We start from the raw sequence: 24,751 nt of genomic DNA, 5'->3' as shown, positions 1-24,751 counted from the left end.
TGACAATTTTACTTGGTATCCCCAATTCTTTCATCAGTTCGTACATCTGCTGTCTATTTACTGTGTCGTAAGCCTGCTTGGTCTAAAGTCTATGAACAAAGCATATAGTACTGTTTTATGTTCGTAACAGGTAGTCTGTATTTCTTTTAAGGTAAATATTTGGTCAGTCGTTGATCTGTTGTTTCTAAAACCTGCCTGGTATTCTCCCAGTATTTTTTTCGAATATTGACTTAGCCTTTTTCTTATACTTTGTGCCAAGATTTTGTAAACTATTTCTAATAGTGCGATGCCTCTGTAGTTTTCGCATAGCATTCTATCACCTTTTTTATATATAGGGCATATCCTTGCTATGGCCCACTCTTCTGGCATTTTTTCTACTTCCCATATTCTTTTTATCAGGTCATATATCTCTCTCTGTAATCTTTTCCCTCCTGATTTTATCATTTCGGCCGATATTTCTGTTATTCCTGGGCTTTTGCTATTTTTCAAGCTCTTTATTTCGTTCTTTATTTCTTGTTCTGTGGGTATTTCTATTGCTATCTGATCATCTTCAATTTCATGGTTTGTTTCCTTTTGTACTTCGCTCTTATTTAGCAGTTCTGTGAAATAGTTTTGCCAGTTTTCCATTATTTTTTCCGGCTCATTTAGCAACAGCCCTTTATCATCTCTCATATATGGGTTGTTTTTTTGATATCCTCTTTCCATTTTTTTTTTGCTTCCTGGTAGAATGATCTTATTTCTTTTTCTTTGAAATTTTTCTTCTATTTCTTTCAGTTTGTTCTCGTTGTATTTTCTCTTTTTGCTTCTACATTTTCTTTTCATGATTTTTCTCAATTCTCTGTATTCTTCTCTAGTGCTTTCTTCGTCATTTGTGAGATTTTTGAGTCTTACCTTTCTTATTGCTTCTGCTACTTCTTGACATTCTTCATCATACCAATCTTTTGTTTTGTGTCTTCTTTTGGTTTTCGCTAGGATTGCTTTACTTGTGTTCAAGATTGCTTCTTTGATATTTTCCCATTGCTTGTCTGGGTTTGACGTTTCTTGTTCCCTGATTAGTCTCTTGGTTATTCCCTGTTTATACTTCTTCTGTGTGTTGTTATCTTTTAGTAGTCCTATGTTGAATTGTTTTCCAATTTTTTCTTTTGTTTTATTGTTTTTCTTTATGTTATGCTCGATTTTGTATTCTGCTCTCACCAAGTAGTGGTCAGAGTTACAGTCCGCTCCTCTCATGCTCTTTACATTTATTACTTTGTTTGCATGTTTCTTCTCTATTAAAATATGGTCTATCTGATTTACTGTCTTTTTATCAGGGGAAATCCACGTTCCTTTATATATATCTTTTCGGCGTAATTGTGTGCTTCTTATCACCATTTGCCTTTCTGTTGCAAAGCCTATTATTCTTTGGCCATTATCGTTCGACACCTCATGCTTACTATATTTCCCTATTATGTGTTCGTATATATTCTCTTTTCCGACTTTGGCGTTGCAGTCTCCCATTATTATTTTGATGTCAAACCCTGGTAATTTATCATATTCTCTTTCCAATTGCTCGTAGAATTCATCTTTTTCTTCTTCTGTGGCATCTTCAATCGGTGCGTGTACATTTATTATACTTTTGTTTCGTTTGTCCCCTTTTAATCTTATTGTGCATAATCTATCTGATATTGGTTGGAATGCCATTACTCTTTCCTTCCATTTTCGCTGTATTATAAAACCTGTTCCTAACCTTCTGGTTTCTCCCCCGCTTTTAAAAAATACCATGTCTTCTATTTCTACTATTTCTGTCCCCAGTTGTTTTGTCTCTTGTAAAGCTATTATTTCTACATTATATCTTTTAATTTCTCTAATTAATTCTTTGAGTTTTCCTGTTTCGTATGTGCCTCTTACATTCCATGTAAGTACCCAAGTTAACTTTATTTTCTTTTTGTTATTTTTGCTTATTGCCTTGTCCATTGCTTGCGTCGTTTCCGTCTTCTTTATCTCTGTTGCAAACTGTATCTTGTCATTTTTCGGCTTTTCTTTTTTATTGCTGTCTTGATTTGTCTTATTTCCATAGTTCGTAATCCTCTTCTTTGCATTTTTCGTCATCATTTGTTTCCTTTCATTGCTATTGCTTAGTTTTTTGCTTTGGTTTCTACCACCAACGTTTGGTTCATTCCATCCCAGCGCCATATTCCATGATCGGCATATATTTTCTTATATCCTACTTTCACTTTTGTCCCTTCCTTTCTTAGATCTTGCGCTTTTTGTCTGACACGTTTCTGTACAATTCTGTCGTTCTTTGATAGGTCATCGTTGATATAAACTAGACCTTCTTCGCGATTTCTCAATTTGGTTTTGTTTTGCATGATTTTTCTTTTATCGTCTTCCTTTTCAAGCTCAACCAAACAAACTTTTTTTCCTAACTTCAAAGCCTTCTCTATTTGTACATCTACTTCTAATTCTGTCTGCAGAAAATTTTTCATTGCATGTTTTAGGATATCTGGGCCATTTGTATCTATGTTCAAACCATGTATAATTATATTTTCCGCCTTTTTTGATTTTCTAAACTTTCAAGCCGTTCTTCTATTTGATAAACTGCCTGTTTTAGTTTCGTGTTTTCTTCCCTTAATGTTATATTCTCCTGTCGTAGCTCTCTTATTTCATCTCTATATTATTTCTGCTCTCTACGCATCTCGCTAAGTTCTCTTGATTGTTCCTCGATTTTTAAACTTACTGCTGCCATCATTTCCATAATTTTTTGTACATTATCCTCCATTTTCTCCTTTCTGTAGGAGGGAGATCTGCTTATTTTTCGCTTTTGTTAAAAGCCCGTTCCAATTCTTCCTCTTTTCTCTTCTTGTCGTTTTCGTCCGTCGTGGTACCGTCACTTTCAATTCGAAATAGCTCTTCGTATTTTTTATCTTCTCTGCTCATTACAAATGGTTCGTTTCACTGCGATAAAGGTCTCGTTCGGACTATCTCCTCAGAAACTTAACCTTTCTCAGTGTAACGTCTTACTTTTTTCTTTTTTTTTTTTGATAAAATTATATTGAGCAGTATATACTATTTCGATCCTCCCTAGTTACAGGACTTACCTGTCGACTTGGCAACACCGCGTTCCAATCGAACGAGATTCCACTTCGAATATCGTAATATCGATGACGTTGTATTTGTTTATGTGTTACACTTACCTTTTATTTTTGCCGATTTGGAGCACAATTTCGATATTTAGTTTATTATTTTTCGTTCTGCGCAAAGATTACTCCCTTAATTTCACACTTTATGCGTTTGCTATAATTGATTTACTCTGCATTTCGCGAAAAACGGGTTTAATGCAGGAGCAAAATACAATTAATATTCACACACTTAGCGCTACGTTGCCAATCCCCACTATTACAATTTAGAAGATCTAAAATAATAATTTTTTTCAAGAATTTTTTTCTCAGAACCTTTATTAGAAATGGACATAAAACTTTTTACATATTAATATCTAACTCTTAGAGAGTACAAAAAAATATATCTTTTTTCATTTATGCACGTTCACTAATATTGTAGAGGGCGCAAAAGTCGAGGCCTCAAAAAATGATGGCGGACAGTTAATCTCAGGATTCGGATACCTGAAACAAAAAAATCGTACTGCATTTGAAAAACGAAGGTTTCTTACGTGACAATTTACCACAATTTACCAAAAAATAAAAATAAATATTTTTTAACCATGAAAAACTAAAGAAAAATGGGCGATTTTTTCAAAAAAAAAATTCAGATTTCCGTAAAATCTTCTTTTTGCGGAATTTTTCACTAACGGTGGTAAATTGTCACGTAAGAAACCTTCTTTTTTCAAACGCTGTACGATTTTTTTGTTTCAGAGATCCCAATCCTGAGATTAACTGTCCGCCATCGGAACTAATTTTTTTCGAGGCCTCGACTTTGGCGCCCTCTACAATATTAGTGTACGTGCATAAATGAAAAAAGATATATTTTTTGTATTCTGTAAGAGTTACATATTAATATGTAAAAAGTTTTATGTTCATTTTGAATAAAGGTTCTGAGAAAAAAAATCTTGAAAAAATGCTTATTTTTTGGTCTTCTAAAGTGTACTAGTACCTTAATAGGGGAAGAACTAATTTCACTGTCGTGATAAGGGTGTATCATGAGATTCAACATCAGAAGAAAACGAACACGAAAATTGCGAGAAATGGGCAAATAATACGAAATAATGAACACAAGAAAGTTACAATATCTGGGACACGTAATGAGGGGACAGCGATATGAAATGCTAAGGGTAAGAACAGAACAAGTGGGTCGAGGTGGAGGTTTAGGTCTCAGTGGATGCTGCTAGTTAAGTCGCGGTCGATGTGGACAGCACATAGCAAGGAGGTCACCTGCGCTGTCAGTCGAGCTAGAACCACTATCAAGTGATGTAGTTTAATGAAATTTGAATGACAAAAAGACTGTGCTTTTGCGATGTTGTGTCAGTCAAGTGATGATAGTGATGAAATGTCAGCTGTAAATAATCAGATCCTCCTTCATATTTCAAAAATGTACTGTATTTAATTACTTTAGAAATTCAAAAATAAACTGAATACAAAAAAGGGATTATATAAAAAGTATCAACTCAGATAGCGCAGGTAATGACAACTTAGCGTCGAACGGACCAATCACAGGGAAGCATCCTTGTAGGCCGCGCAGTAGACATCCATGTAAAACAAACTCATTTTATTTTCAAAAGCATCGATGTAAACCTCCTGGATGGCATCGCGCTAAACCTCCACCGCGACTTATCTTCTCTGTTCTCTTCTATTCACTACAATGTGTTTGTTTTACATGGATATCGACATCGACCGCGACCTTCACCTCCACCGCGACCCACTTGTTCTGTTCTTACCCTTAGACTGATAATACAGGGAAAGATAAGAGGAGGAAGGAGTACAGGAAGAAGAAGAGTGCCATGTTTGAAGAATTTATGGGACTGGTTTAAATGCAGTTCTATAGAACTCTTCATAGAACAGCGGTAAATAGAATAAAGATAGTTATGATGATATCCAACCTGCGATTTGGAGACGACGTTAAAGAAGAAGAAGGTAGTTTCAATTCGTAACAGAAAAATCTTTTTATAAAAAGATTATGATCTTTTAAAAAAAGATCCGTGCATTACAAATAAATAGATTAAATAAGATAACACTAAGGAGGCTCGCAAAAAATTAAATGATAACTATCTTTTACACTTTTTTCGCAGAATTGGTTGAAGTTATTATAATCTCGCTTAGACATTACGCCTCTTTAAATAATGGCTGCTCCTTTTTTTTAACAAGAGTCAGAACTGTGGGTTCGAATGACGTTAGTTTCCTGAAGTGGCTTCAATTGCCAGAAACAAGATAAAGAGAAAATAGCAAGGTACAGGTTAGCACGGCCGCGCCGTCCACGTGTGCAATGTGTGCAATGTGTGCGGCGCACACAGATGCCAGCAATTAGGGGGCGCCACTAGAGTTTTTACAAAAATTTTACGCCGGTCAAAATAACTCTTACCCATTTACCGACCTTGCCACCCTGTATAACTCAACTTCAAAGGTAGGCACATTACGTATTGATTTATACAATCTGCATAAACAAAAAACTCCTGTACCTACAGATATGCAGGCACCAAGGCACCGGTCCAGCAGAATTTTTCCTTTAAAGCTATTGTACAAAAATTTGGCAGACATTTATGATGTTTTGTGTAATATAACACATTCGGATAAATTTGATCTTGATTCAAAGTATCAAGCTAGATGTTTAGGAGATAAAATATCAACATTTATATTCATAAGCTCAGTCTACATAATATGATATGGTATGAAGTTCTGATGAAAGTTAACTTACACAGTTAACTTATACGATTTAATTTTGTTATTACCACAGCAAATGAAACTGCAGAGAAACTGGACGTGGAGCCTAGTTTTCAACCAGCCACAGCTACGGCGTCGGAATAAAATCAGACGGTTCGATTACAAAACATAAAGGCGAACTGATTTTGGATCCTAAAATATCATACAAAGTTCATTTCTTTTATTGTGTTCTCGACCCAGCATTGATATCAGTAAATGAAAGATTTTCCCTATTGGAAAATTATATTGATTCTTTCAAATTTTTATATAATTTGAACAACATTACAGAAAACTCAAAATTAAAACTTTTCTTGTAGAAATTTGTAAAAAAATGAGATTTAATGATTATCTAGATATAGCGGGAAACGATTTGTGTAAAGAAATTATATTATAGCGTCTGCCTTTGTTAAAAGAATTAAATAGTGATGTTTGTAAAATTTTAAAATTTATATTTTTAAACGAATTTACACAATTTTCTAATAGCTCTTCGCATTCTGCCCACTCTGCCCATATCTGATGCCACTGCTGAACGATCATTTTCTAAATTGAAACTTGTAAAAAAAATTATAAGTTTTTATAAAAATGTTTATAAATTTTTATAGAAAATTTATATATCATCTCGATAGAGTCTTCAGTATTAAATAAAAATTGATATTCATCATATTATAAAAAGATTTTCTGAACTGAAGGCGCGAAAAGTTAATTTTTTATAAAATAGTTATTTCATGTTTACCTATATCTTTAGTTGTTATTTTTGTTGTTACACCAAAGATTTATTTTTATTCAATTATTTTAACTTACTTTATTTTCCTGTTGAATGTGTGAGAATTTTTAGTTATTTTTGTGTGGTTACAATCAGTAGCGCACCTAGTATTTTCTTCTGGAGGTGTTGGCTTGGGCACCGAATTTTTTTTGTATTGTTTGTGAAAGTTACACTTTCTTACTATCCTTTATATATTTTTCATATGCCCTGGAAGGGGTTTTCACCCTCAAACCCCCCCCCCCCGGGTGCGCCACTGGTTACAACAAATAATTGTTAATTTTGGGCGGCACTGCATGTTTATTCTGGAGAGAGGGATTTCACTGTGTTACCAAATGCACAATGGGAACTGATTGGATTCAACATTTTTGGATTTACAGTTTATCTACGGTATTGTAGGGGATAGCTTCTAGGGCGCTAAATTACTCATCAGGAGGTTTGTTTTCTGCTAAGTTGAGAAACTTAGCTGGCGGGAATGGAACTTTTTGCTTGGGAAACATGGAGAGCACTTGCCCTGGTAATGGCAGGGAGTTTCAAGGACCTCTTTTGCTCGGGTTTGGGCCCTTGGATGGTTCTTAGAACGTATCTCGTACTGAGAGAATGGATCGGACTTTGCATTGTTGGGATATTGGTCAAAATTTTTCATTCGACAACCAATACGGTGTTTATCTGGTGTTTGATGGCGTTTGATATAGTTTTGCAGAAGACTACACGGCTTGGTGTTCCTTAGTTTAACCGTGTTTAACACATTGAGCTGCTAGGCGATTAGCTCGTCTTCTTATCCTTTCAAGAGTGCCCTTGACGTCAGTGTCCCAGTTGAGCATTTTTATAAACACAACGCCTAAATGGGACACCGGCGGTCTGAATGTAAGCGGTTTGTAATTCACCGGCAAGTGAATGGCGGTTTCCTATCATAGTCGTCATAGTCATTTGCGTCATTTGTCGTTGATGTATCATAAGATACATTAAACATATCGTGTCAGCGTCTAGCTAACGTATCTGCTCTAATATCAGAATGTGCAAAAATGATAAAGAATTACTATTTAAACACCAAATACTGCCTACCCAAGCTTACATTTTATTTATCCGATGTTACATAATATCACTTCTACAGATATACAATATGTTTTCAACGATGGTGTACAATAGGGAACTTGCACTAAAAAATTGTTTTGTATAAAATTGTTAATTTATGTTTTAAAATGTTATATTCAAAATATTACGTCTTAACAATGAATAGTGTACGTACAACATATGGTCAAAGTTCCGCGCCTAAAATTTCCGTTTCAAACAGCTTCAAAAGCGAGAGCTGGGCTCTGACGTCACAGGCCATTTGTATCGTTTGCCCGTTCGGTGGGCTATTGCATTTAATGCAGTTTGCCCATAGATAACTAATATAGTTGAAATATCTTGTTTTACTCTGTGGCAAAAATGATTTTTTTCTATGAGAGGCAAAATATTAACATTTTATCTCTGTTGACATGTATCAAAAAGTTCTTTTTTATGAAATTACTTTTGTCGTTTCTTGTGTTGAAGAACAAAGAAGAAACGAGTAACTTAAAAATAAACAAAACTTTTAGTAATAAAAGTAAGAGTAACTAAAAAGTATTGGTGCTACTATAGTATGCGGTCTACCGAGGGGTGCGGTGTAAGTATAAGCTGAGATGATAAAGATATTACCTTGTAAAATTACAATAATGATTCTTCTTATTTATGCGTATTATTAACTTTGTAAAGAAGGATTTTGTTGGCTATGTACACGTTCTATCGGTACGTCTGCTAATCACCATAATCTTTTCTCAGAAGGCTTTGAACACAATAATGAAAGGCTCCAGTAGGTACTAATAAACATTACAATAAAATATAATCTTTATTATAATGCAAATTACACAATCTTTTCCAGGATATACGAAATCCTTCGATTAGAGGTAGGTAGATCAAACCCACGGGGTAAACCGTATACTATAATATAATGGTACCAAACTATTGTTATAAACGGTTTAAACATGCTTATTAATAACTCTTACTTATTTGCCTTGACACCTCGCATTTCTCCAATAGAATAGCTTGCACTACTTTTTATAAAAGTTGCCACCATGAAGACATCAACGGTAGGTAAGTTAGTCAGATTGACCTTTTGAAAAACCCTCGTCCGTCATATTATGCGTTTTAAACTCTTTACAAAGTAGCACTCAACTTAATCAATTTCAGTTTAAAACTAAGCTCATTGGGAAACTACTTATTACAATGTATAAGATGAACATAAATAATTCCTAGGAATTTTCCATTAAAGACGATTAAAATGTTATATACCCGTGATACCTACCATCGCGTTGTTTCCGACTGCTAGGCCCGGTTGACCGTGGCCCGTGACGTCGAACCAATAGAAGGACGTTCAAGAGCCTCCTAAGATATTTGAATTTTATAGCATTTTCAAAGCGTCGTAATTAGCGTACGGGTTAAAAATATTTGTTTTTTTCGCATGCAAGCGTTTTAAGATCATGTTATCTTATGTTTTTGAATATCATTTTAATATTTAAAAATTTATTTTCCCTATTGTTGTACTCCTAGATCTAGTTAGATCAGCTCCCTAACTATATGTATATTCCGCATAATTGTAAAACTTTAAATAATTAAATTAGACAACCATTTTAATGGAACAGGCTAAAGGTTGGATTATATTCCTACAAAAAAAGTAATAAATATTTAATGTGACAAAAAATAATTGTAACAGGAATTTGATTTTGCTATATAATTATTTAATACAGGGTGTACACAAATTCCCTTCATTGGAGTAAAGTGTTGTTTCTGGAGTACATTTTGTCGCTTTCTACTTTTATCCACATCGAAGAGGATTCTTAGAGTGATATAATTCAAAACTTTTTTAGTATTTATACTTTTTTGTCAGATCAAATTTGTTATTTCATCTTCTCCATAAACCATTTTTTAAGTATTTTTTTTTGTCTTTGTGTCTGGGTTTTTGGGTTTTTTCCTATTACTTTCTCTGTGACAAAACCTGTTAAAAATAAATTGTGCAAAACCATGAGTGCAAATAGATTGTATTCACTACATTGTTTCTAAAATCATTTGCTTCTCGCATTCCTCACACCCTCTGAGACTATCGGGTGTTTTCATCTTTTACTCATTTCTTCCACCAGCTCTTCAGGTCTCCCGGATTTCTTTCATTTGTTGCAATGTTTCATTAATTAATACCGATTTCCTGGATTTATTCAATAGATTCCACTTTTACGACACCCCCTTCTTATTCTGTCTTTTTGCCTTTTTGTGAATCATTTTATTTATTAATACCTCGTCCATTCTAGTTATGTGTCCAAACCAGTTCGGTTTTTATTTTTCTTTTTTTTCTCAACTGTTGGTCAGTTGCTTTTCCCATGATCATATTATTTATTGCATAGTACATATTCTCGATTGTTTTTGTTCTATTTTAAATAGATTGATATTATAAGCGTGCCCAGGTACTCGTAAGCTGCCACTATATTTCCACTATAACATCCATAAACTACGTCGTTAATAAGAGGGAGGGGGCTTGGTATACGACAGGGGGGATAGGGTTTGGGTGAAAATGCGACGTCGTTTAATATATTGGTATGTTTAAATTTGTTGCTATTGTCTCTATAAATATAATTTTTACTATAATAGCTTCTACCAGCATTAAAGTATCAGATATTCATATAAACGTATAGTTTTTGAAATGAAATTGAAAATAAAACAAACTACAACGAATACATATACCTTTGTTAAAATTAAAAAGAATTCTATTATAGATACTTTTATCGCATACTTTTCATTTCGTTTTTGTCAGTCACATTGTTAAATAATATTAGGTAGCATTTTTGTACAGGACAACAAACGATAAAACATTGTTCTTTGGGTTTACAAGCACTTCTATGCAGAACGTCTGAAAGCAAAAAGTACTAAACTGTTACTTCATTTATGTGTTGCATACTGTGTGTGAAACAATCGTTCTAAACGAACGAATGGAAATAAAATATTGTTTTCTATTTAGTTAGTAAGTCGTTAGTAAGTTTTAAAAAAAACTTTTTGTTTATTCTAAAGTCAGGGGTTCTCAATCTGTGGTACATGTACCACTGGTGGTACATTTCATTAGGCGCGGTGGTACACAAAACGCAAAACCACAGCAAAATTCAGCATATTTGTAGTTAATTAGATTATCTATCTCCATAGATACTTCAGTTAGGTGGTACCAAAAAATAATTATAAGAATTTTGGTGGTACATTGTTCAAAAACATTGAAAACCACTGTTCTAAAGAACTTTGGGCCCTTGGTAATAGCGGAATCTTTCATTCTGCGTTTAAATTTGTCAAAAATACTTATTAGTTTTCTTAGGATTGGAAAAAATTAATGCATTTAAACAGCATTGGATCAAGATTTTGCGCCTACCCCCTTAATTTTTCTTGTTATGATACATTCGTAAATAAAGTTTCAGTTGATTTAAAAAAACAGACATAACATTGAACTTTTTTTAAATCACTGAAAGGGGGTGAATTGCAATGACGACGTCGCCATGGGGGGGCTGGTCTGTAAACGACGCTTTACGACGGTTGGGGGAGAGGGTATTAAAAGTCCAAATTTTTTACGACGTAGTTTATGGATGTTCCCATACAATATTGGAACAGAAACAGTGAACCAAACTATTCGTAATCGGGAGGATCAGGATACTACTTTACTTTTTGTCTCGAAGGCACCGTTGCTCAGTCGTTAGAGATAATGGGCGGGGTTGCGAGAGAAGTAGGGAACACGCCAAAGATAAACAGCAAGCAAAAAAAAGAAATGGAAGAGAACACTAGTATACAAAAAAATTGGCGCTACTGTTTTTAAATACTCGAAAAAAAAAACATAAATAGAATGCTCATAATAAAAACAAGAAAGACAAAGTCGATAAAAATATTTAAAAAAACAAAATGTATAGGCAAATAAATCTATAACAGATGTAAAAAAGACACTTAAGATTGTACTCTTAGTCTTCTTTGGAACGAATTAACTCGTAAGTCTAAATAAATAAACCTATAAAAATTGTACAGAACTCAAATTATTTTAGTATTCTAAATGTTTCTTATGCTTTTAGGTTTAACTGCCCAGTATAGTGGAAAGAAAATAAAGATTTCATCAGAGCTCTTCGCTCGAGGTTGCGTATCAACTGCTGAAGAAGGTCTAGCAGCAGCTCACAAAATCGGTTTTCCTGTTATGATCAAGGCTTCAGAAGGTGGTGGTGGTAAAGGTATCAGAAAAGTAGAACATGCTGACGATTTTGCTGCAGCTTTTAGACAGGTAAAAAGACAAGTTTATTGTTATTAACAACTGGGTTGCGGCAAATAAAGAATTTTCGAAGAATATAGTGCGGCAGATTCGTGCAAATATTATAAGAATTGTGCATTTAATGATAGAAGCATATAATTTGGACCACATATACTATACATATAAAGGTGCAAACTTAGATATGAGGCCATCTCAGATTTTGTCTTTTACAAAAATAGCGGGCATTCAAAATGGCGGCTATACATATGTGGCTAATAGCATGATAACTTTCGAACGAAAAGTCCAATTTCGACCAAATTTGATATATAGGTTACTTTTTTTTATTTATAAGAAATGTAAACCGGAAGAATCGGTTTACTGGAAGTTGTGTTTTCCCTGTTTTTTAGGTAAAAACATTTTTTAAATTTTTTCACCCTGTAAATATTTTTTCAAAAAGGTAATACCGCCATTGAAAAAAGCGTTAAAATTTTCTTTGGAAAATTTTTGGAACTTTTTATTTACGTTAATTACCATTTAAGTAATAAATGCATAACCCATATCTACATGTATTTCTTCAGGACACAATTTCAGACACATGGCTTCTTATGGGCGAAACTTAACACGGCTTCTTATGAGCATATATTTCTGTAAAACTACATATTTTAAAGCAAGTCTAAAAAGATCAACGTCACCATGAAGCTGAAAAGCATCCGCATATGGCTTTTGCGAAAGATATCAACTGCGAGTGTATTAACTACTAACTCGTGTAATGCAAGATCTAGGAAACCCATTCAGTGAAAATGGCTCTGATGTACTGGTACTTTACAGCAGAAATATTGTACATATGACAGTTGCAGACACATTATTAAATATTGAAACAATTGGAATTAAGTAGTATGAATTATATGAGCGAGAAGCTTATCGATAAAACCAAACCAATATCAGAGCCGATAAAACGTAACAATCTGAACCTCTTCAGCCGTCAGCCACCTCGTGAGAAATCAAATAAACTGTTACAGATGATATCAATGAAGAATGACTTCTCTTTATTTTCGAGATTGTATATTGCATCACAAACACGTAATGGAGACTTGGACGAATTATTAAATACGAGAACCACGCTTATCCTCCAACACTCTCTAATTTGGGCACTCTAAGAACTGGAACAAAATCTGACTTGTTGGCTTCTTTTCGCCTACTAAAAATAGAAAACCAGCTGTTGAAATAACAATCATTGACAATGCTGCAATTACTTGCTGCGACCACGATTAACAAAAACCTTTGAGGATTATGCTAATAGTGTATTTGTACCTTATATCAAATCTCTTCTTCAAAGTGTAAAAATAATAGATCTCGTATGGGATGTATACATGCCCGACAGCTTGAAGAGAGAAACAAGAAGCAAATGAGGAAAAGGTTTTCGGAAGCGTGTTCAACCTAAAAGTCCACTTCCCAAAAACTGCGAGGAGTTTCTCAGAGTTGACGACAATAAGGCTGCATTTTTTATATTTTTAGCTAAATATATAGCAGATATTTATACCGGCAAGCAGGTAATTACTACAATCGGTAGTGACGTTCTAACTAAATCGTCAAGATGTCTTGAGACTAGCTCCTTGCACACACGAAGAAGCAGACACTAGATCATACTGCATTTAAGTGATGCTGTGCTGCAAGGATATACTAATGCTGAAATACGCTGAACTACCGGATCTTCGCTGCGCATGACTTGGCAAGATCTTTGGGTCGTGATCACTGTACTGCCTTGCCATTATTTCACGCTATTACTGGTTATTGTATATCGTATCATTCTTTGGAAGGCAAAGGGAAAAATACTGCATGGTGTAGCATGTGTGAAATCTCTCTTTATAAATCATAAATCATCTCAAAATTTTTCTAGCTACGCCTATGGTAAAGAATCAACCTTGTTCATATGCTCTAATTTCGAAATCTCTAGGTGGTATGTGTCTTCTGCAGAAATACTCCCATAAAATCCGTAGGAGGCAACTTCCTATTTTTGTACTCGCATATTCTCATTGTCCTAACAATGAATTTGTCTTTTTTTTTGTTCTCTCAAACTAAAATTTCTACGAACTATTAAGGAGCCGTTAGCTGATAAAAGAATGTTCGCTTAGCAAGAGAAAGTTGTGAGATTCCTAAACGTCACTTCTTCCAGATGCCATACGGACTTTATTTGCCTAATACCCCTTCTTTCGCGTTCATCCCTAAAAATTGAATCTAGCCCTCAGAGTCACTTACAAATTCATTTTCCTTGTGTCTTCGTGTGAGAGAAGTACGTCCAAAAAAGTAGCGGTAAGTACAATTAATTTATTGCATTTCTTGATTCCCCTTTGATCTCCAACTATTAGAGCATATTCTAAAAGAAATTCTCTTCTGTTCTTACAGACCCAGTCAATTCTGTTTGCTACGTAATCCTGGGTTTAGTCGTACTGTTTTCTGATGCGTTGTTCACTGACACCTGTACCTATTTCGTTGCTGGTTGTGTTAGCTGTTTACGGCATCATTCTCTGCTGAGTTTTGTACGAGTATTTCATCATCCCTTTACCTGGTAAATACCGTAATCATCACTGGAACCATTTGAGCTGCGATTTGTTTGGCAATAAAGCCGATCTTCCTGGTTTGGCACGAGCCGATATTGTAAGTACTTACCTCATACAATACACCAGCAGAGATTTATGATTTAACACTATTCGTTCATTGTGGATTTACCTAAGACCCCTATTAAAAGTGGGTTATTGACTCGGAAGCTTAGTGCCTTTTGGTTCATTTATAACTTGTTTATTGTGGCTTTGACCAAACAGACAATAATTGAGAATATCATTTGTACGGAATAGTTAAATATACATACGATATAATACCAATCGATTTATCACAGGTAGACTATTTTTTTCTATAGATGTTATATATACGTATAGTGATCACTATCAAACTTTTTTTAACGTATTCTCAAGACTCAATAATCACTCGTTTCTCCTATTTTCGTTCGAAAATCGCCATAAACATAACTATATATATTTTTTTTTAAGTTTCTCACCTGTCTTGAGAATATCAATTTGAATATTATTACGTTGCGGAAAGATAATTATTCAATAGAAATTACGACAGAACCATTAATCATTGTTTTTTTTTACTTGTTTTATATATACTTTGAACATCACAATATAATTTTTAACTCAAATATTTACTTATTTTTATTTCGTCATATCTATCTGATTATTTATTTTGTTGCATGTATATTTCTGTTTCTCTTTCAGGTATTATGTTGTTTTTTATTTTTTTATATGTACGTGTGTATATGTGTTTTTGATATCTAGTGATTACCGCGCGACATAAATACCCGCTATTCTCTAAAGTATATTTTGCAACCGCGTATTATTATTCATATCCTATCTCCTTCGCCTCATATGTATTATCTTTTCTTGTCGTTTTAGTACCGTTTAACTTTCCCTATTCCTCATAATTCCTATCCAGCGATAGGTGGCGCCCAAAATTCTCTTCTCTTTTCTTATCTTCTCCTCTTCTCTTTCTCTCTCGTACCTCACCCTCTGATCTCTTATATTTGAGCCCTAGAACCCCGACCAATACACCTCTAACCGACTGAAGCCCGAGCTCAGTGCCGTTCAATGTGTAGCCCTTCACTCTGTTGTTAAAGAGGGTACAATGGGACACTTGGAATGCATATCCAGACATTACCACAACGTTTTGTGCATTGTCTGACAGACCTACTCAGCAAACTATACAAGATTTATTGAAACCATTATTAGAGAGGTTTAGAGAGTAGAGAGATCAAAAATACTATTGGCCTTTACGGATGACGTGGACACAATTGCACAATCCGCCAGATATGCGAAAGAAGTTTTCACCCTATTCGAGAACGGAGCCAATGCAGTTCGTCTTAAGGTCAACGAGGACAAGACCAAGTACATGATGGTTACGAAGAACCCAACACCAAGGGTTAGACAAAACGTAACAATTAATGAATACAACTTTAAGTCGTCAAAGGATTCAAGTACCTGGGAGCGATCATAACATCTGAAAATAAATATGAAAAGGACGTGGCAGCCAGGATCATTGCAGGAAACAGGGCATATTACTTATTAATGACCGTACTTAAATCAAAATCAAAAATTCGTCCCACAACAACGTATGGAAGCGAGACATGGACTCTGAACCAGCGGGAAACGACAAAATTACTGGTACTTGAAAAAAAGATACTGCGGACTATCTATGGGCCTTGCAGAGAAGATACAACAGGAGAATGGAGAAGAAGACACAATGATGAACTCCATACAGTATATGGAGACATGGAGATGAAAAGTACGCTACATTAAAGCCAACCGAATAAGATGGACGGGCCACGTGCTAAGATCGAGTGACCGAAAGTCTTCTGAACGCCACATTTTGGAAAGGGCCCGATGGTAAAAGGTCAATTGGTCACCCAAGAAAGAGTTGGAAGGACACAATAGCCAGTGATCTACGCAAAATGGGAGTACAGCAATGGGAAATAGCTGCTCAGGACCGACAACAATGGAGGGAAATAGTAAACGCGGCCAAGACTCACATAGAGTTGTAGAGCCAAATGATGTTGGTTATGATTAGAGATGTTTGTAGTATTGTTATAATATGATCGTTCTAGCATTCATGAGTCGGTTAATGAAACGCAAAAACACCTGTTCAGCCAGAAATGTAGAGCTATCGACAATCTTCCTCAGACACAAGATGCTCTCATTCAGCACACAAAAAACGCGACCTACCAAGCTAGTTTCTGCTGGGCCTGAGTGATGGTCGCAGCCCCAGTGATCTCGTCACCGGTGCATTGGGGCTGGAAGAAATAAGTTGAAGGTGGATTGGAAATATGTTGTATAATACATTATCAGAGGCTTCTCAAGAATGCAGAGAACTAATTCGGTGTGGCTTCAAGAAAGGCTGCACACGACTGTGTGATCGCTGTACTGCCGTGCTAAGCCCAAAGGCGGTAACTGATTTTTTATCGAAAATGAGATTGTTGTATTTCTAGGGTAGAACAGGGTATTTAGAATATATTTAAAAAGTTCTTGGAGTTGCAGAAGTATTATACAGTAGAACCTCGATTATCCGTCAGGGCACCGGACCAAGGGTATGACGGATAATCGAAAAGACGGTTAACAGAACATTAAAAAAGTTAAAAATTGATAATACAACTCTCAAATTTAATTTGTATGTTTTGTTTGATAATGTAAGAGGAATTTGTGTTCGTGTTAATATTGTCGAATTTGGTTTAAAATATTCTGAAATCTTTGTTTGCTTTACTGATGATTCACATTTTACAAGGGCTGAATTTCTTAATCGGCGTAAGATCATTCAATCTACTTTATTGGATTCTTCTTACCGAGAATACCACTCGATGAATGGTTGCATGTGCGATGCAGCTTCTCTAGCATCTTTAATCAAATCTTTGTCAGTAGTTGCAAAAGCATCATCGACATCGGTACCGTCAAATTCCAAGTTTGTGTCAGCTTCTGAACCTGTTTCGTCAGCCTCTGTTTTGCCATTTCAACGATTTCATCAACTGTCAGCAATCGATAGCCGTTTGCGTCCTCATCACAAATTAACCATTCGTTTATGTCATCTTTAGGCAACGAAAACCAAACAGTTAATTCAGCCATAACTTCATTTTATGGTTTTACCGCATTGTACATTTCAGCGAATTTCGTTTGACTTATCGAAGTGCTAAAAAAATGAATTGATGACTCAAATTTTTTCTTATGTACTCAATACAACTTATATACAGACCCTGACGGTTAACAGAGGTGACGGTTAATGGAGAGACGGATAATCGAGGTTCCACTGTAATGGGCATCTAGAATATATTTACAAAGTCTTTGGAGTTGTAGAAGCATCATAATATAATGAAACCTACCTAGAAATACAAAAATCTCATTTTCGATAAAAAATCAGTTACCGCCTTTGGGCTTAGCACGGCAGTGTAGGAAGGCTGTCTTAAGGTACGAATCCGACATCGACGGCAGACGGCAGTTATAGTTGTTACCGTGACATACGTATTTACTTTGCACTATTAATTTGTACGTATGTCATGGTAACAAATATATGTAACAATACGTATGTCATGGTAACAACTGTAACTGCCGTTTGCAGTTGCCGGCTGCCGTCGATGTCGGAATCGTACCTTTTGTACCGCACTTTGTGCTTATGGCGATATTTGTTTTTAATAATATATTACCTTGAATAGCATCATTATACATTGTAGCTTTCAGCATAGTTTGTTATAAGTATAGTATTATAAATACATGCATTATGATCAAATTACTTCTTTTAATTACACCGACCGAGGAACCTGCGTCTAGTTTATTTTCACTATTATTTTTGAAGATTCATTTATGCATGACCTTTACACTAAAACATGAAACTCCTTTAGGCACATTACACTACATTTAGGCTTCTTTTACACTACTTTAGTGTACCGTAAAATGGGGTGTAGTTGACCGCTGGGGAGAATTTGACTGAAAAGTTTGAAAATGATTCCAAACATGCTTATTTTTTTTTGTTATTAATATTAGTAAATTTTATGCTAATTCTGTTCATTGTAAATGTATGTTGAACATATTTTATGTAAAATTTAAGAGTTTTTTCTTGTATATACCAAAAACGCGGCCTCGAAATTATTAACTTAATTTGTAAGAAAATGAATATTCTTAAACTTTGTTATAAAAATCATTATACTAAAAATATTATTGGCAACTGTTGGTAATATTTCAACGAATCATTAACTGTAGATAAAAATACCAGTTACTAATTTTGAATGAATTTTTAAGTTTCGTTACAATCTTCAAATTTGTCAACTTATGCACTTTTCGCTTAAATTTGGGGCGAAGTTGACCGCCGGGGTGAAGATGTCCATCAGGTCAAAACTTGCAGGACCTACATTGAATCGACGCTGCTTTATTGTTTCGTAGTTTGAAACGCGGACGGGAGCTGACGCGTAAAATATTTTTAAAGATAATTACCTACTTATCGACAATAGATTTGTAAAATGCCGAGTATGTATAAGCATAACGCGGGCTCCACACTCTCAGCGAAGTTACTTCGCCAAAGTTGACCGAAGTCCGAAGTACCTCTCTACACACTCGTAGTTCTACTTCGCGAGGAACACATTCAAGCGGTGCGATACCGACAAAGGTCCCTTTGACTCGGACGCGCCAGACCGACAAAGAACGGAAGTAGAACGAAGCGAGACAAAGTTGCACAAGGTGGCCGTCTACACTCTCGTACTTGTTGAACCTCGATCGACTTCGGCGAGAGTGTGGAGCTCACATAAGGATAAGAAGACCATGAACTTGCAGATATTCAAAGTAATATTGCTGAGGAAACAGAATACTTTCACATTAATAATATACAAGCAAATTCATGGGTTGTAATAGAATATCAAACTAAGAAGAATATTAAACATTTTGCAGGACAAATTTCAGCGATTAAAGATGATGAAGCTAATGTTAATTTCCTAAGGGCCGGTTGTTCGAACGCTAATCAACAATGATCATTATTAAATATTTAATTACTGTCAATGTCAACTTTGTTTGGGTTGCTGAAAACATAATTAATTACAATTATGAGATTTATTATTAATTATGTTAATAATTATTGTTATATTAATTGATTATAGTCTCAGAATTGTAATTAATTATGTTTTAACAACTGGCATTGACAGTAATTAATTATTTGATAATGATCATTGTTGATTAGCGTTCGAACAACCGGCCCTAAAACTCTCAAAATTGGGAAAATTTATATGGCCTGATATTCTTGACGAAGACAATGTTCCTCTAAGTAACATAATAAAAGTATTAAATGCGCCAAAAATTTGCCGAAGAGGCGAGTTGTGTTTTGTTTTGGACTTGGTTGCATATAATTTTAAATAAGTAACTTTCTTTATGTAATAAAAAGTTGATTAAAATGTTTATTATAATTTAAAATCATTTTAGTGTGTTTATCTTCACCCCAGTTAACTAAAAATCATTTTTATTAAGTAAAACCATAGACCAAAGAAGCAATTTAATTTTTCTAAGTTTGGTTTTTTAAAATACCAGTTGTTTTTTATACTGAAATTAAAGTTAAGACCTATACACATATTATGCAAAAATATATATAATACATTTTATTTTGTTATCTAGAAAATATCTTTAGTTGAAGTTGAAAAACGGTCAACTACACCCCATTTTACGATAACGCATTTTGCGTCTGTTGAAATAATTGCCTCACCGACTCCCCTCCTATGAATTATTATATGACTTCCCATCGGCCCATAATAATCTATAATTTCCAATACAAATATTTACCCAAATTCGACTTGCTTTAAAATGTGTATGTTTACAGGAAAATATGCTCATAAGAAGCATGTAAGTTCAAAAAGAATATGTTTACGCTCTTTTCAATGGTGGTATGATCGTTTTGAAAAAACTTATTTTTACATAAAAAACAAGGAAAACCATAACTTCCGGTAAGCCGATTCTTCCGGTTCACAAACTCGATCTTATAAATCAAAAAAGAAATCTATATATCAAATTTGGTTAAAATCGGACTTTTGGTTCGAAAGTTATCGTGCTATTAGGCACATACGTATAGCCGCCATTTTGAATGCCTACCATTTTTGTAAAATTCAAAATCTGAGATGGCCATTAGTACGTTCTTTAAAGGAAAAATATTGCAAAACCTCTAAATTTTAAAGAACCGCTTGGATTGACATGAAATTTGGCATACACATAGCTAACAAGTCAAAGAAAAAAAGTGATATTGTACCGATGTGTGCTTTTGCCCTAGGGGTGACTTTCACCCCCTTTTGGGGGTGAAAAATATATATTCGAAATAAGTCCGGAAATGGATAAAATGACTAATTCGAAGCAACTTTTGTTCTATAAAGTTTTTTCACCAAAATAATACTTTTTGAGTTATTTGCGAGTGAATATGTTAATTTTTCTACAAAATAACCACATTTTCAGACGGGTTTTCGCAAATAACTCAAAAAGTAAGTATTTGGTCGAGAAAAAAATTCTTATCAAAAATATAGCACGTAAAAAAGTGAAAGACATGGTGTATATATTAGGTCACTATACCTAGTAGAAGCAGAGTTATAGCTAATGAAAAATAGGTTCATATTCGTCAAATTCCAAATCGAATATTTTAACGCGCCATAACCAAAAAACGAAGCACTTTTTTGGGGAAAACTCATTTTAACTTTTTTAGAGTGTTTAAAAAATGCTTATTTTTATTAAAAAAAAAATTTTAGCCTCAAAAGTAAACAAGTTACGCTCAAAATAAAGTTGGTCCCTTTTTTTTGGTAAGAAATCGGGAAAATCACCCCCTAATTAGCATTTCAAATGAACTTAATTGTTACCACTTCACAAGTTTTTTACTCGCGTACGTATTGATTATTTCATCGGTTCAAAGTGCTTATTTTTGAAAGAGCTGTAGTTAAAAGGGCTTGAACGAGTCACTTATCACGAGTGTATGCAAATTTAGAATCACCGAATTTTAACCAATGTTTGTCTTACAGAAAAACAAAAAAATACAAAATATTCAGAAAAGTAAAGCTGACTTTTTTTATTGTTTAAGATGTTTGGTATCTCTAACAATTTTTAAGTTATTTAAAAAAATTTTACTTTAAAACCAAATTTTTTCAAAAGTAAGCACTTTGAATCGATGAAACTTACAAATCATATAAACACAACAGAAGTAAAGTAACTTGTGAAGCGGTAACGATTAATTTCATTTAAGTTGCTAATTGGGGGGTGATCTTCCTGATTTTTTTTTTGCCAAAACAAAAGGGACCAACTTTATTGTGAGCGTAACTTGCTTACATTTGATGTTAGAAATTTTTTTATAAAAACAGTAATAAAGCTTTTTTTAAACATTTTAAAAAAGTTGTAATGTGTTTTCCCAAAGAATGCTTCATTATTTGGATATTTCACATTCTATTTGGAATTTTTCGAATATGAACGTATTTTTCATTAGCTATAACTCTGCTTTTGCTAGGTATAGAGACCTAATATATACACAGTTTTTTCACTTTTTGATAGGCTATAGTTTTTCTAAGAATATTTTTTTCGACAAAATGCTTACGTTTTGAGTTATTTGCGAAAAAACCGTCTAAAAACGTAACCACGTTTTTATTTTTTATTTTGTAAATATTGAATGGGTTGCATATGTGAGTCCATATTAAATATAGTAATGAAACACAGACCTACTCACAATCATTTAATTATACTTTGACGACCGGTTTCGATCTCTACAATATACAGATCATCTTCAGGTCGGCGTTACAAGTAGTTAAATGCTACAATAAGAGAAAACTTGTGTTAGAACAGTGTCTGATTGAAGAGAAGTTAACAGAAAGCAAAATTTAAAAATTTTAAAAATTTATAAAAATTTATAAAAAAATCATCAAATTTATTTCAAAAAAATTTTAATAAATTTTTAAAATTTTTAAATTTTGCTTTCTGTTAACTTCTCTTCAATCAGACACTGTTCTAACACAAGTTTTCTCTTATTGTAGCATTTAACTACTTGTAACGCCGACCTGAAGATGATCTGTATATTGTAGAGATCGAAACCGGTCGTCAAAGTATAATTAAATGATTGTGAGTAGGTCTGTGTTTCATTACTATATTTTTTATTTTGTATTTATTTTGTTGAAAAATGAACATATTCACTTGAAAATAACTCGAAAAGTATTGATTTGGTGAAAAAACTCTATAGAACAAAAGTTGCTTAAAATTAGTCCGTTTATCCATTTCGGGACTTATCTTGGACATATATTTTTTCACCCCCGAGATGGGGTGAAATTCACCCACCGGGGCAAAAGCACACATCGGCACCATATCACTTTTTTCTTTGACATGTTAGCTATGCGTGTGCCAAATTTCATGTCAATCCAAGCGGTTCTTTAAAATTTACAGCAAAAACCGTGAAAGAATGTACTACATATCTAAATTTGAACCTTTATACGTGTAGTATATTATGTGGTCCAAATTATACACATAGTTTCAAAAGTTATGCATCACCTCTCGTATTCACGATGTTTACGCTTTTATAAATCCGTATCTTTATCACATATTTAATGGACCTTTTTTATAAAAAATATACCTTTTTTGGTTTTTTATTTTATTTGAATACCCATTTAATTGACCTGGTTTTGCCAAGGTGTAAACATTTGAAAAATTTATTCTTGTGAAATTTTTGAAAACGTGATTAAAAATGAATCGTACTTTAATTTCTGAGTTGGACCTTATAAGAATTATCGATTTAGTTGAAGAATGCCATTCACAGCGATTCGTGGAGGAAAGAGTGGGTGTTTCTCAGAGTGATGCCTCACGGATATGGAATAGGTTCCTGGAGACAAACTCTATACGGAATAGAGCTCGGCCTGGTAGACCCCGAGTTACCGATGATCGACAGAATAGATATATCAGAATTTCCATCCGTAGAAATTCTTCTATGTCTGTACCAGCCCTCCAAAGGGAATTCAGGCATGCTACAGGAGTCAGAGTATCGTTGTCTACAATAAGAAGAAGAATTTTAGACTCAGGTTTGAGGAGTTGTCGACCAATAAGAGTTCCTCAGCTACAACCTAGATATGTTTTGGACCGCCTCCAGTGGGTTCAAGAACACATACAGCTCCACCAACAGTTTTGGAATTTTGTGTTTTTTTCAGACGAGACCAGAATCTGTTTAAATAGTGATAACGGGCGAATTCGTGTGTGGCGAGAGCCAACAAGAGCTGCACAACTAGCCACACACAAATTCGCCGGTTATCACTATTTAAACAGATTATGGTCTCGTCTGAAAAAGCACAAAATTCCAAAACTGTTGGGGGAGCTGTATGTGTTCTTGAGCCCACTGGATGCGGTCCAAAACATGTCTAGGTTGTAGCTGAGGAACTCTTATTGGTCGACGCCTCAAACCTGAGTCTAAAATTCTTCTTCTTATTGTAGACAACCATACTCTGACTCCTGTAGCATGCCTGAATTCTCTTTGGAGGGCTGGTACAGGCATAGAAGAATTTCTACAGATGGAAATTCTGATATATCTATTCTGTCGATCATTTCTAACTCTGGACTACCAGACCGAACTCTATCCCGTATCGAGTTTGTCTCCAGGAACCTATTCCATATCCGTGAGACATCACTCTGAGAAACACCCACTCTTTCCGCCACGAACCCCTGTGAATTGCCTTCTTCAACTAAATCGATTATTCATATACGGTCCAACTCAGAAATTAAAGAACGATTCATTTTTAATCACGTTTTCAAAAATTTCACCAGAATAAATTTTTCAAATATTTACACCTTGGCAAAACCAGGTCAATTAAATGGGTAGGTAATCCAATAAAATAAAAAACCAAAAATGGTATATTTTTTATAAAAATATCTCATTAAATATGTGATAAAGATACGGATTTATAAAAGCGTAAACATCGTGAATACGAGGGGTGATGCATAACTTTTGAAACTATGTGTATGCTTATATCATTAAATGCACAATTGTTTCACTTATCGGCCGCACTAATATGAGTCTGAAAAACTTTTCTATTTTAGGTACAAACAGAAATTCCAGGTTCTCCCATTTTTGTGATGAAATTGGCCAAATGCGCAAGGCATTTGGAAGTACAATTGATTGCTGATATGTACGGCAATGCTATCTCTCTATTCGGACGTGATTGCTCCATCCAAAGAAGGCATCAGAAAATCATTGAAGAAGCTCCAGCTGTTATAGCCGAACCGTCAGTTTTTGAGGCTATGGAAAAAGTAAGTAAATTAAGAAATAATATTGTTTTATTCTATTATTTTACACAAATTT

The 24,751-nt window shown here is 34.4% G+C and overlaps 1 protein-coding gene across 5 annotated transcripts in view; it reads left to right on the top strand.

The window, feature by feature from the left end:
• The window catches only part of LOC126883135 (acetyl-CoA carboxylase), a 465,330-nt gene that overhangs the window by 332,693 nt on the left and 107,886 nt on the right, over nt 1-24,751 (top strand). For all 5 annotated transcript variants that reach the window (XM_050648387.1, XM_050648384.1, XM_050648388.1 and 2 more), the window contains 2 exons: nt 11,715-11,917; nt 24,490-24,699. In XM_050648387.1, the coding sequence (XP_050504344.1) occupies nt 11,715-11,917; nt 24,490-24,699 (413 nt within the window). The remainder of the gene's footprint in view (nt 1-11,714; nt 11,918-24,489; nt 24,700-24,751) is intronic.

This window comes from Diabrotica virgifera, chromosome 4 (assembly GCF_917563875.1).
Source record: "Diabrotica virgifera virgifera chromosome 4, PGI_DIABVI_V3a".
In the NCBI taxonomy this organism is placed as follows: domain Eukaryota; kingdom Metazoa; phylum Arthropoda; class Insecta; order Coleoptera; family Chrysomelidae; genus Diabrotica; species Diabrotica virgifera.
The sequence above is the reverse complement of the archived record's forward strand: the minus strand, read 5'-3'. Positions and strand labels throughout refer to the sequence as shown.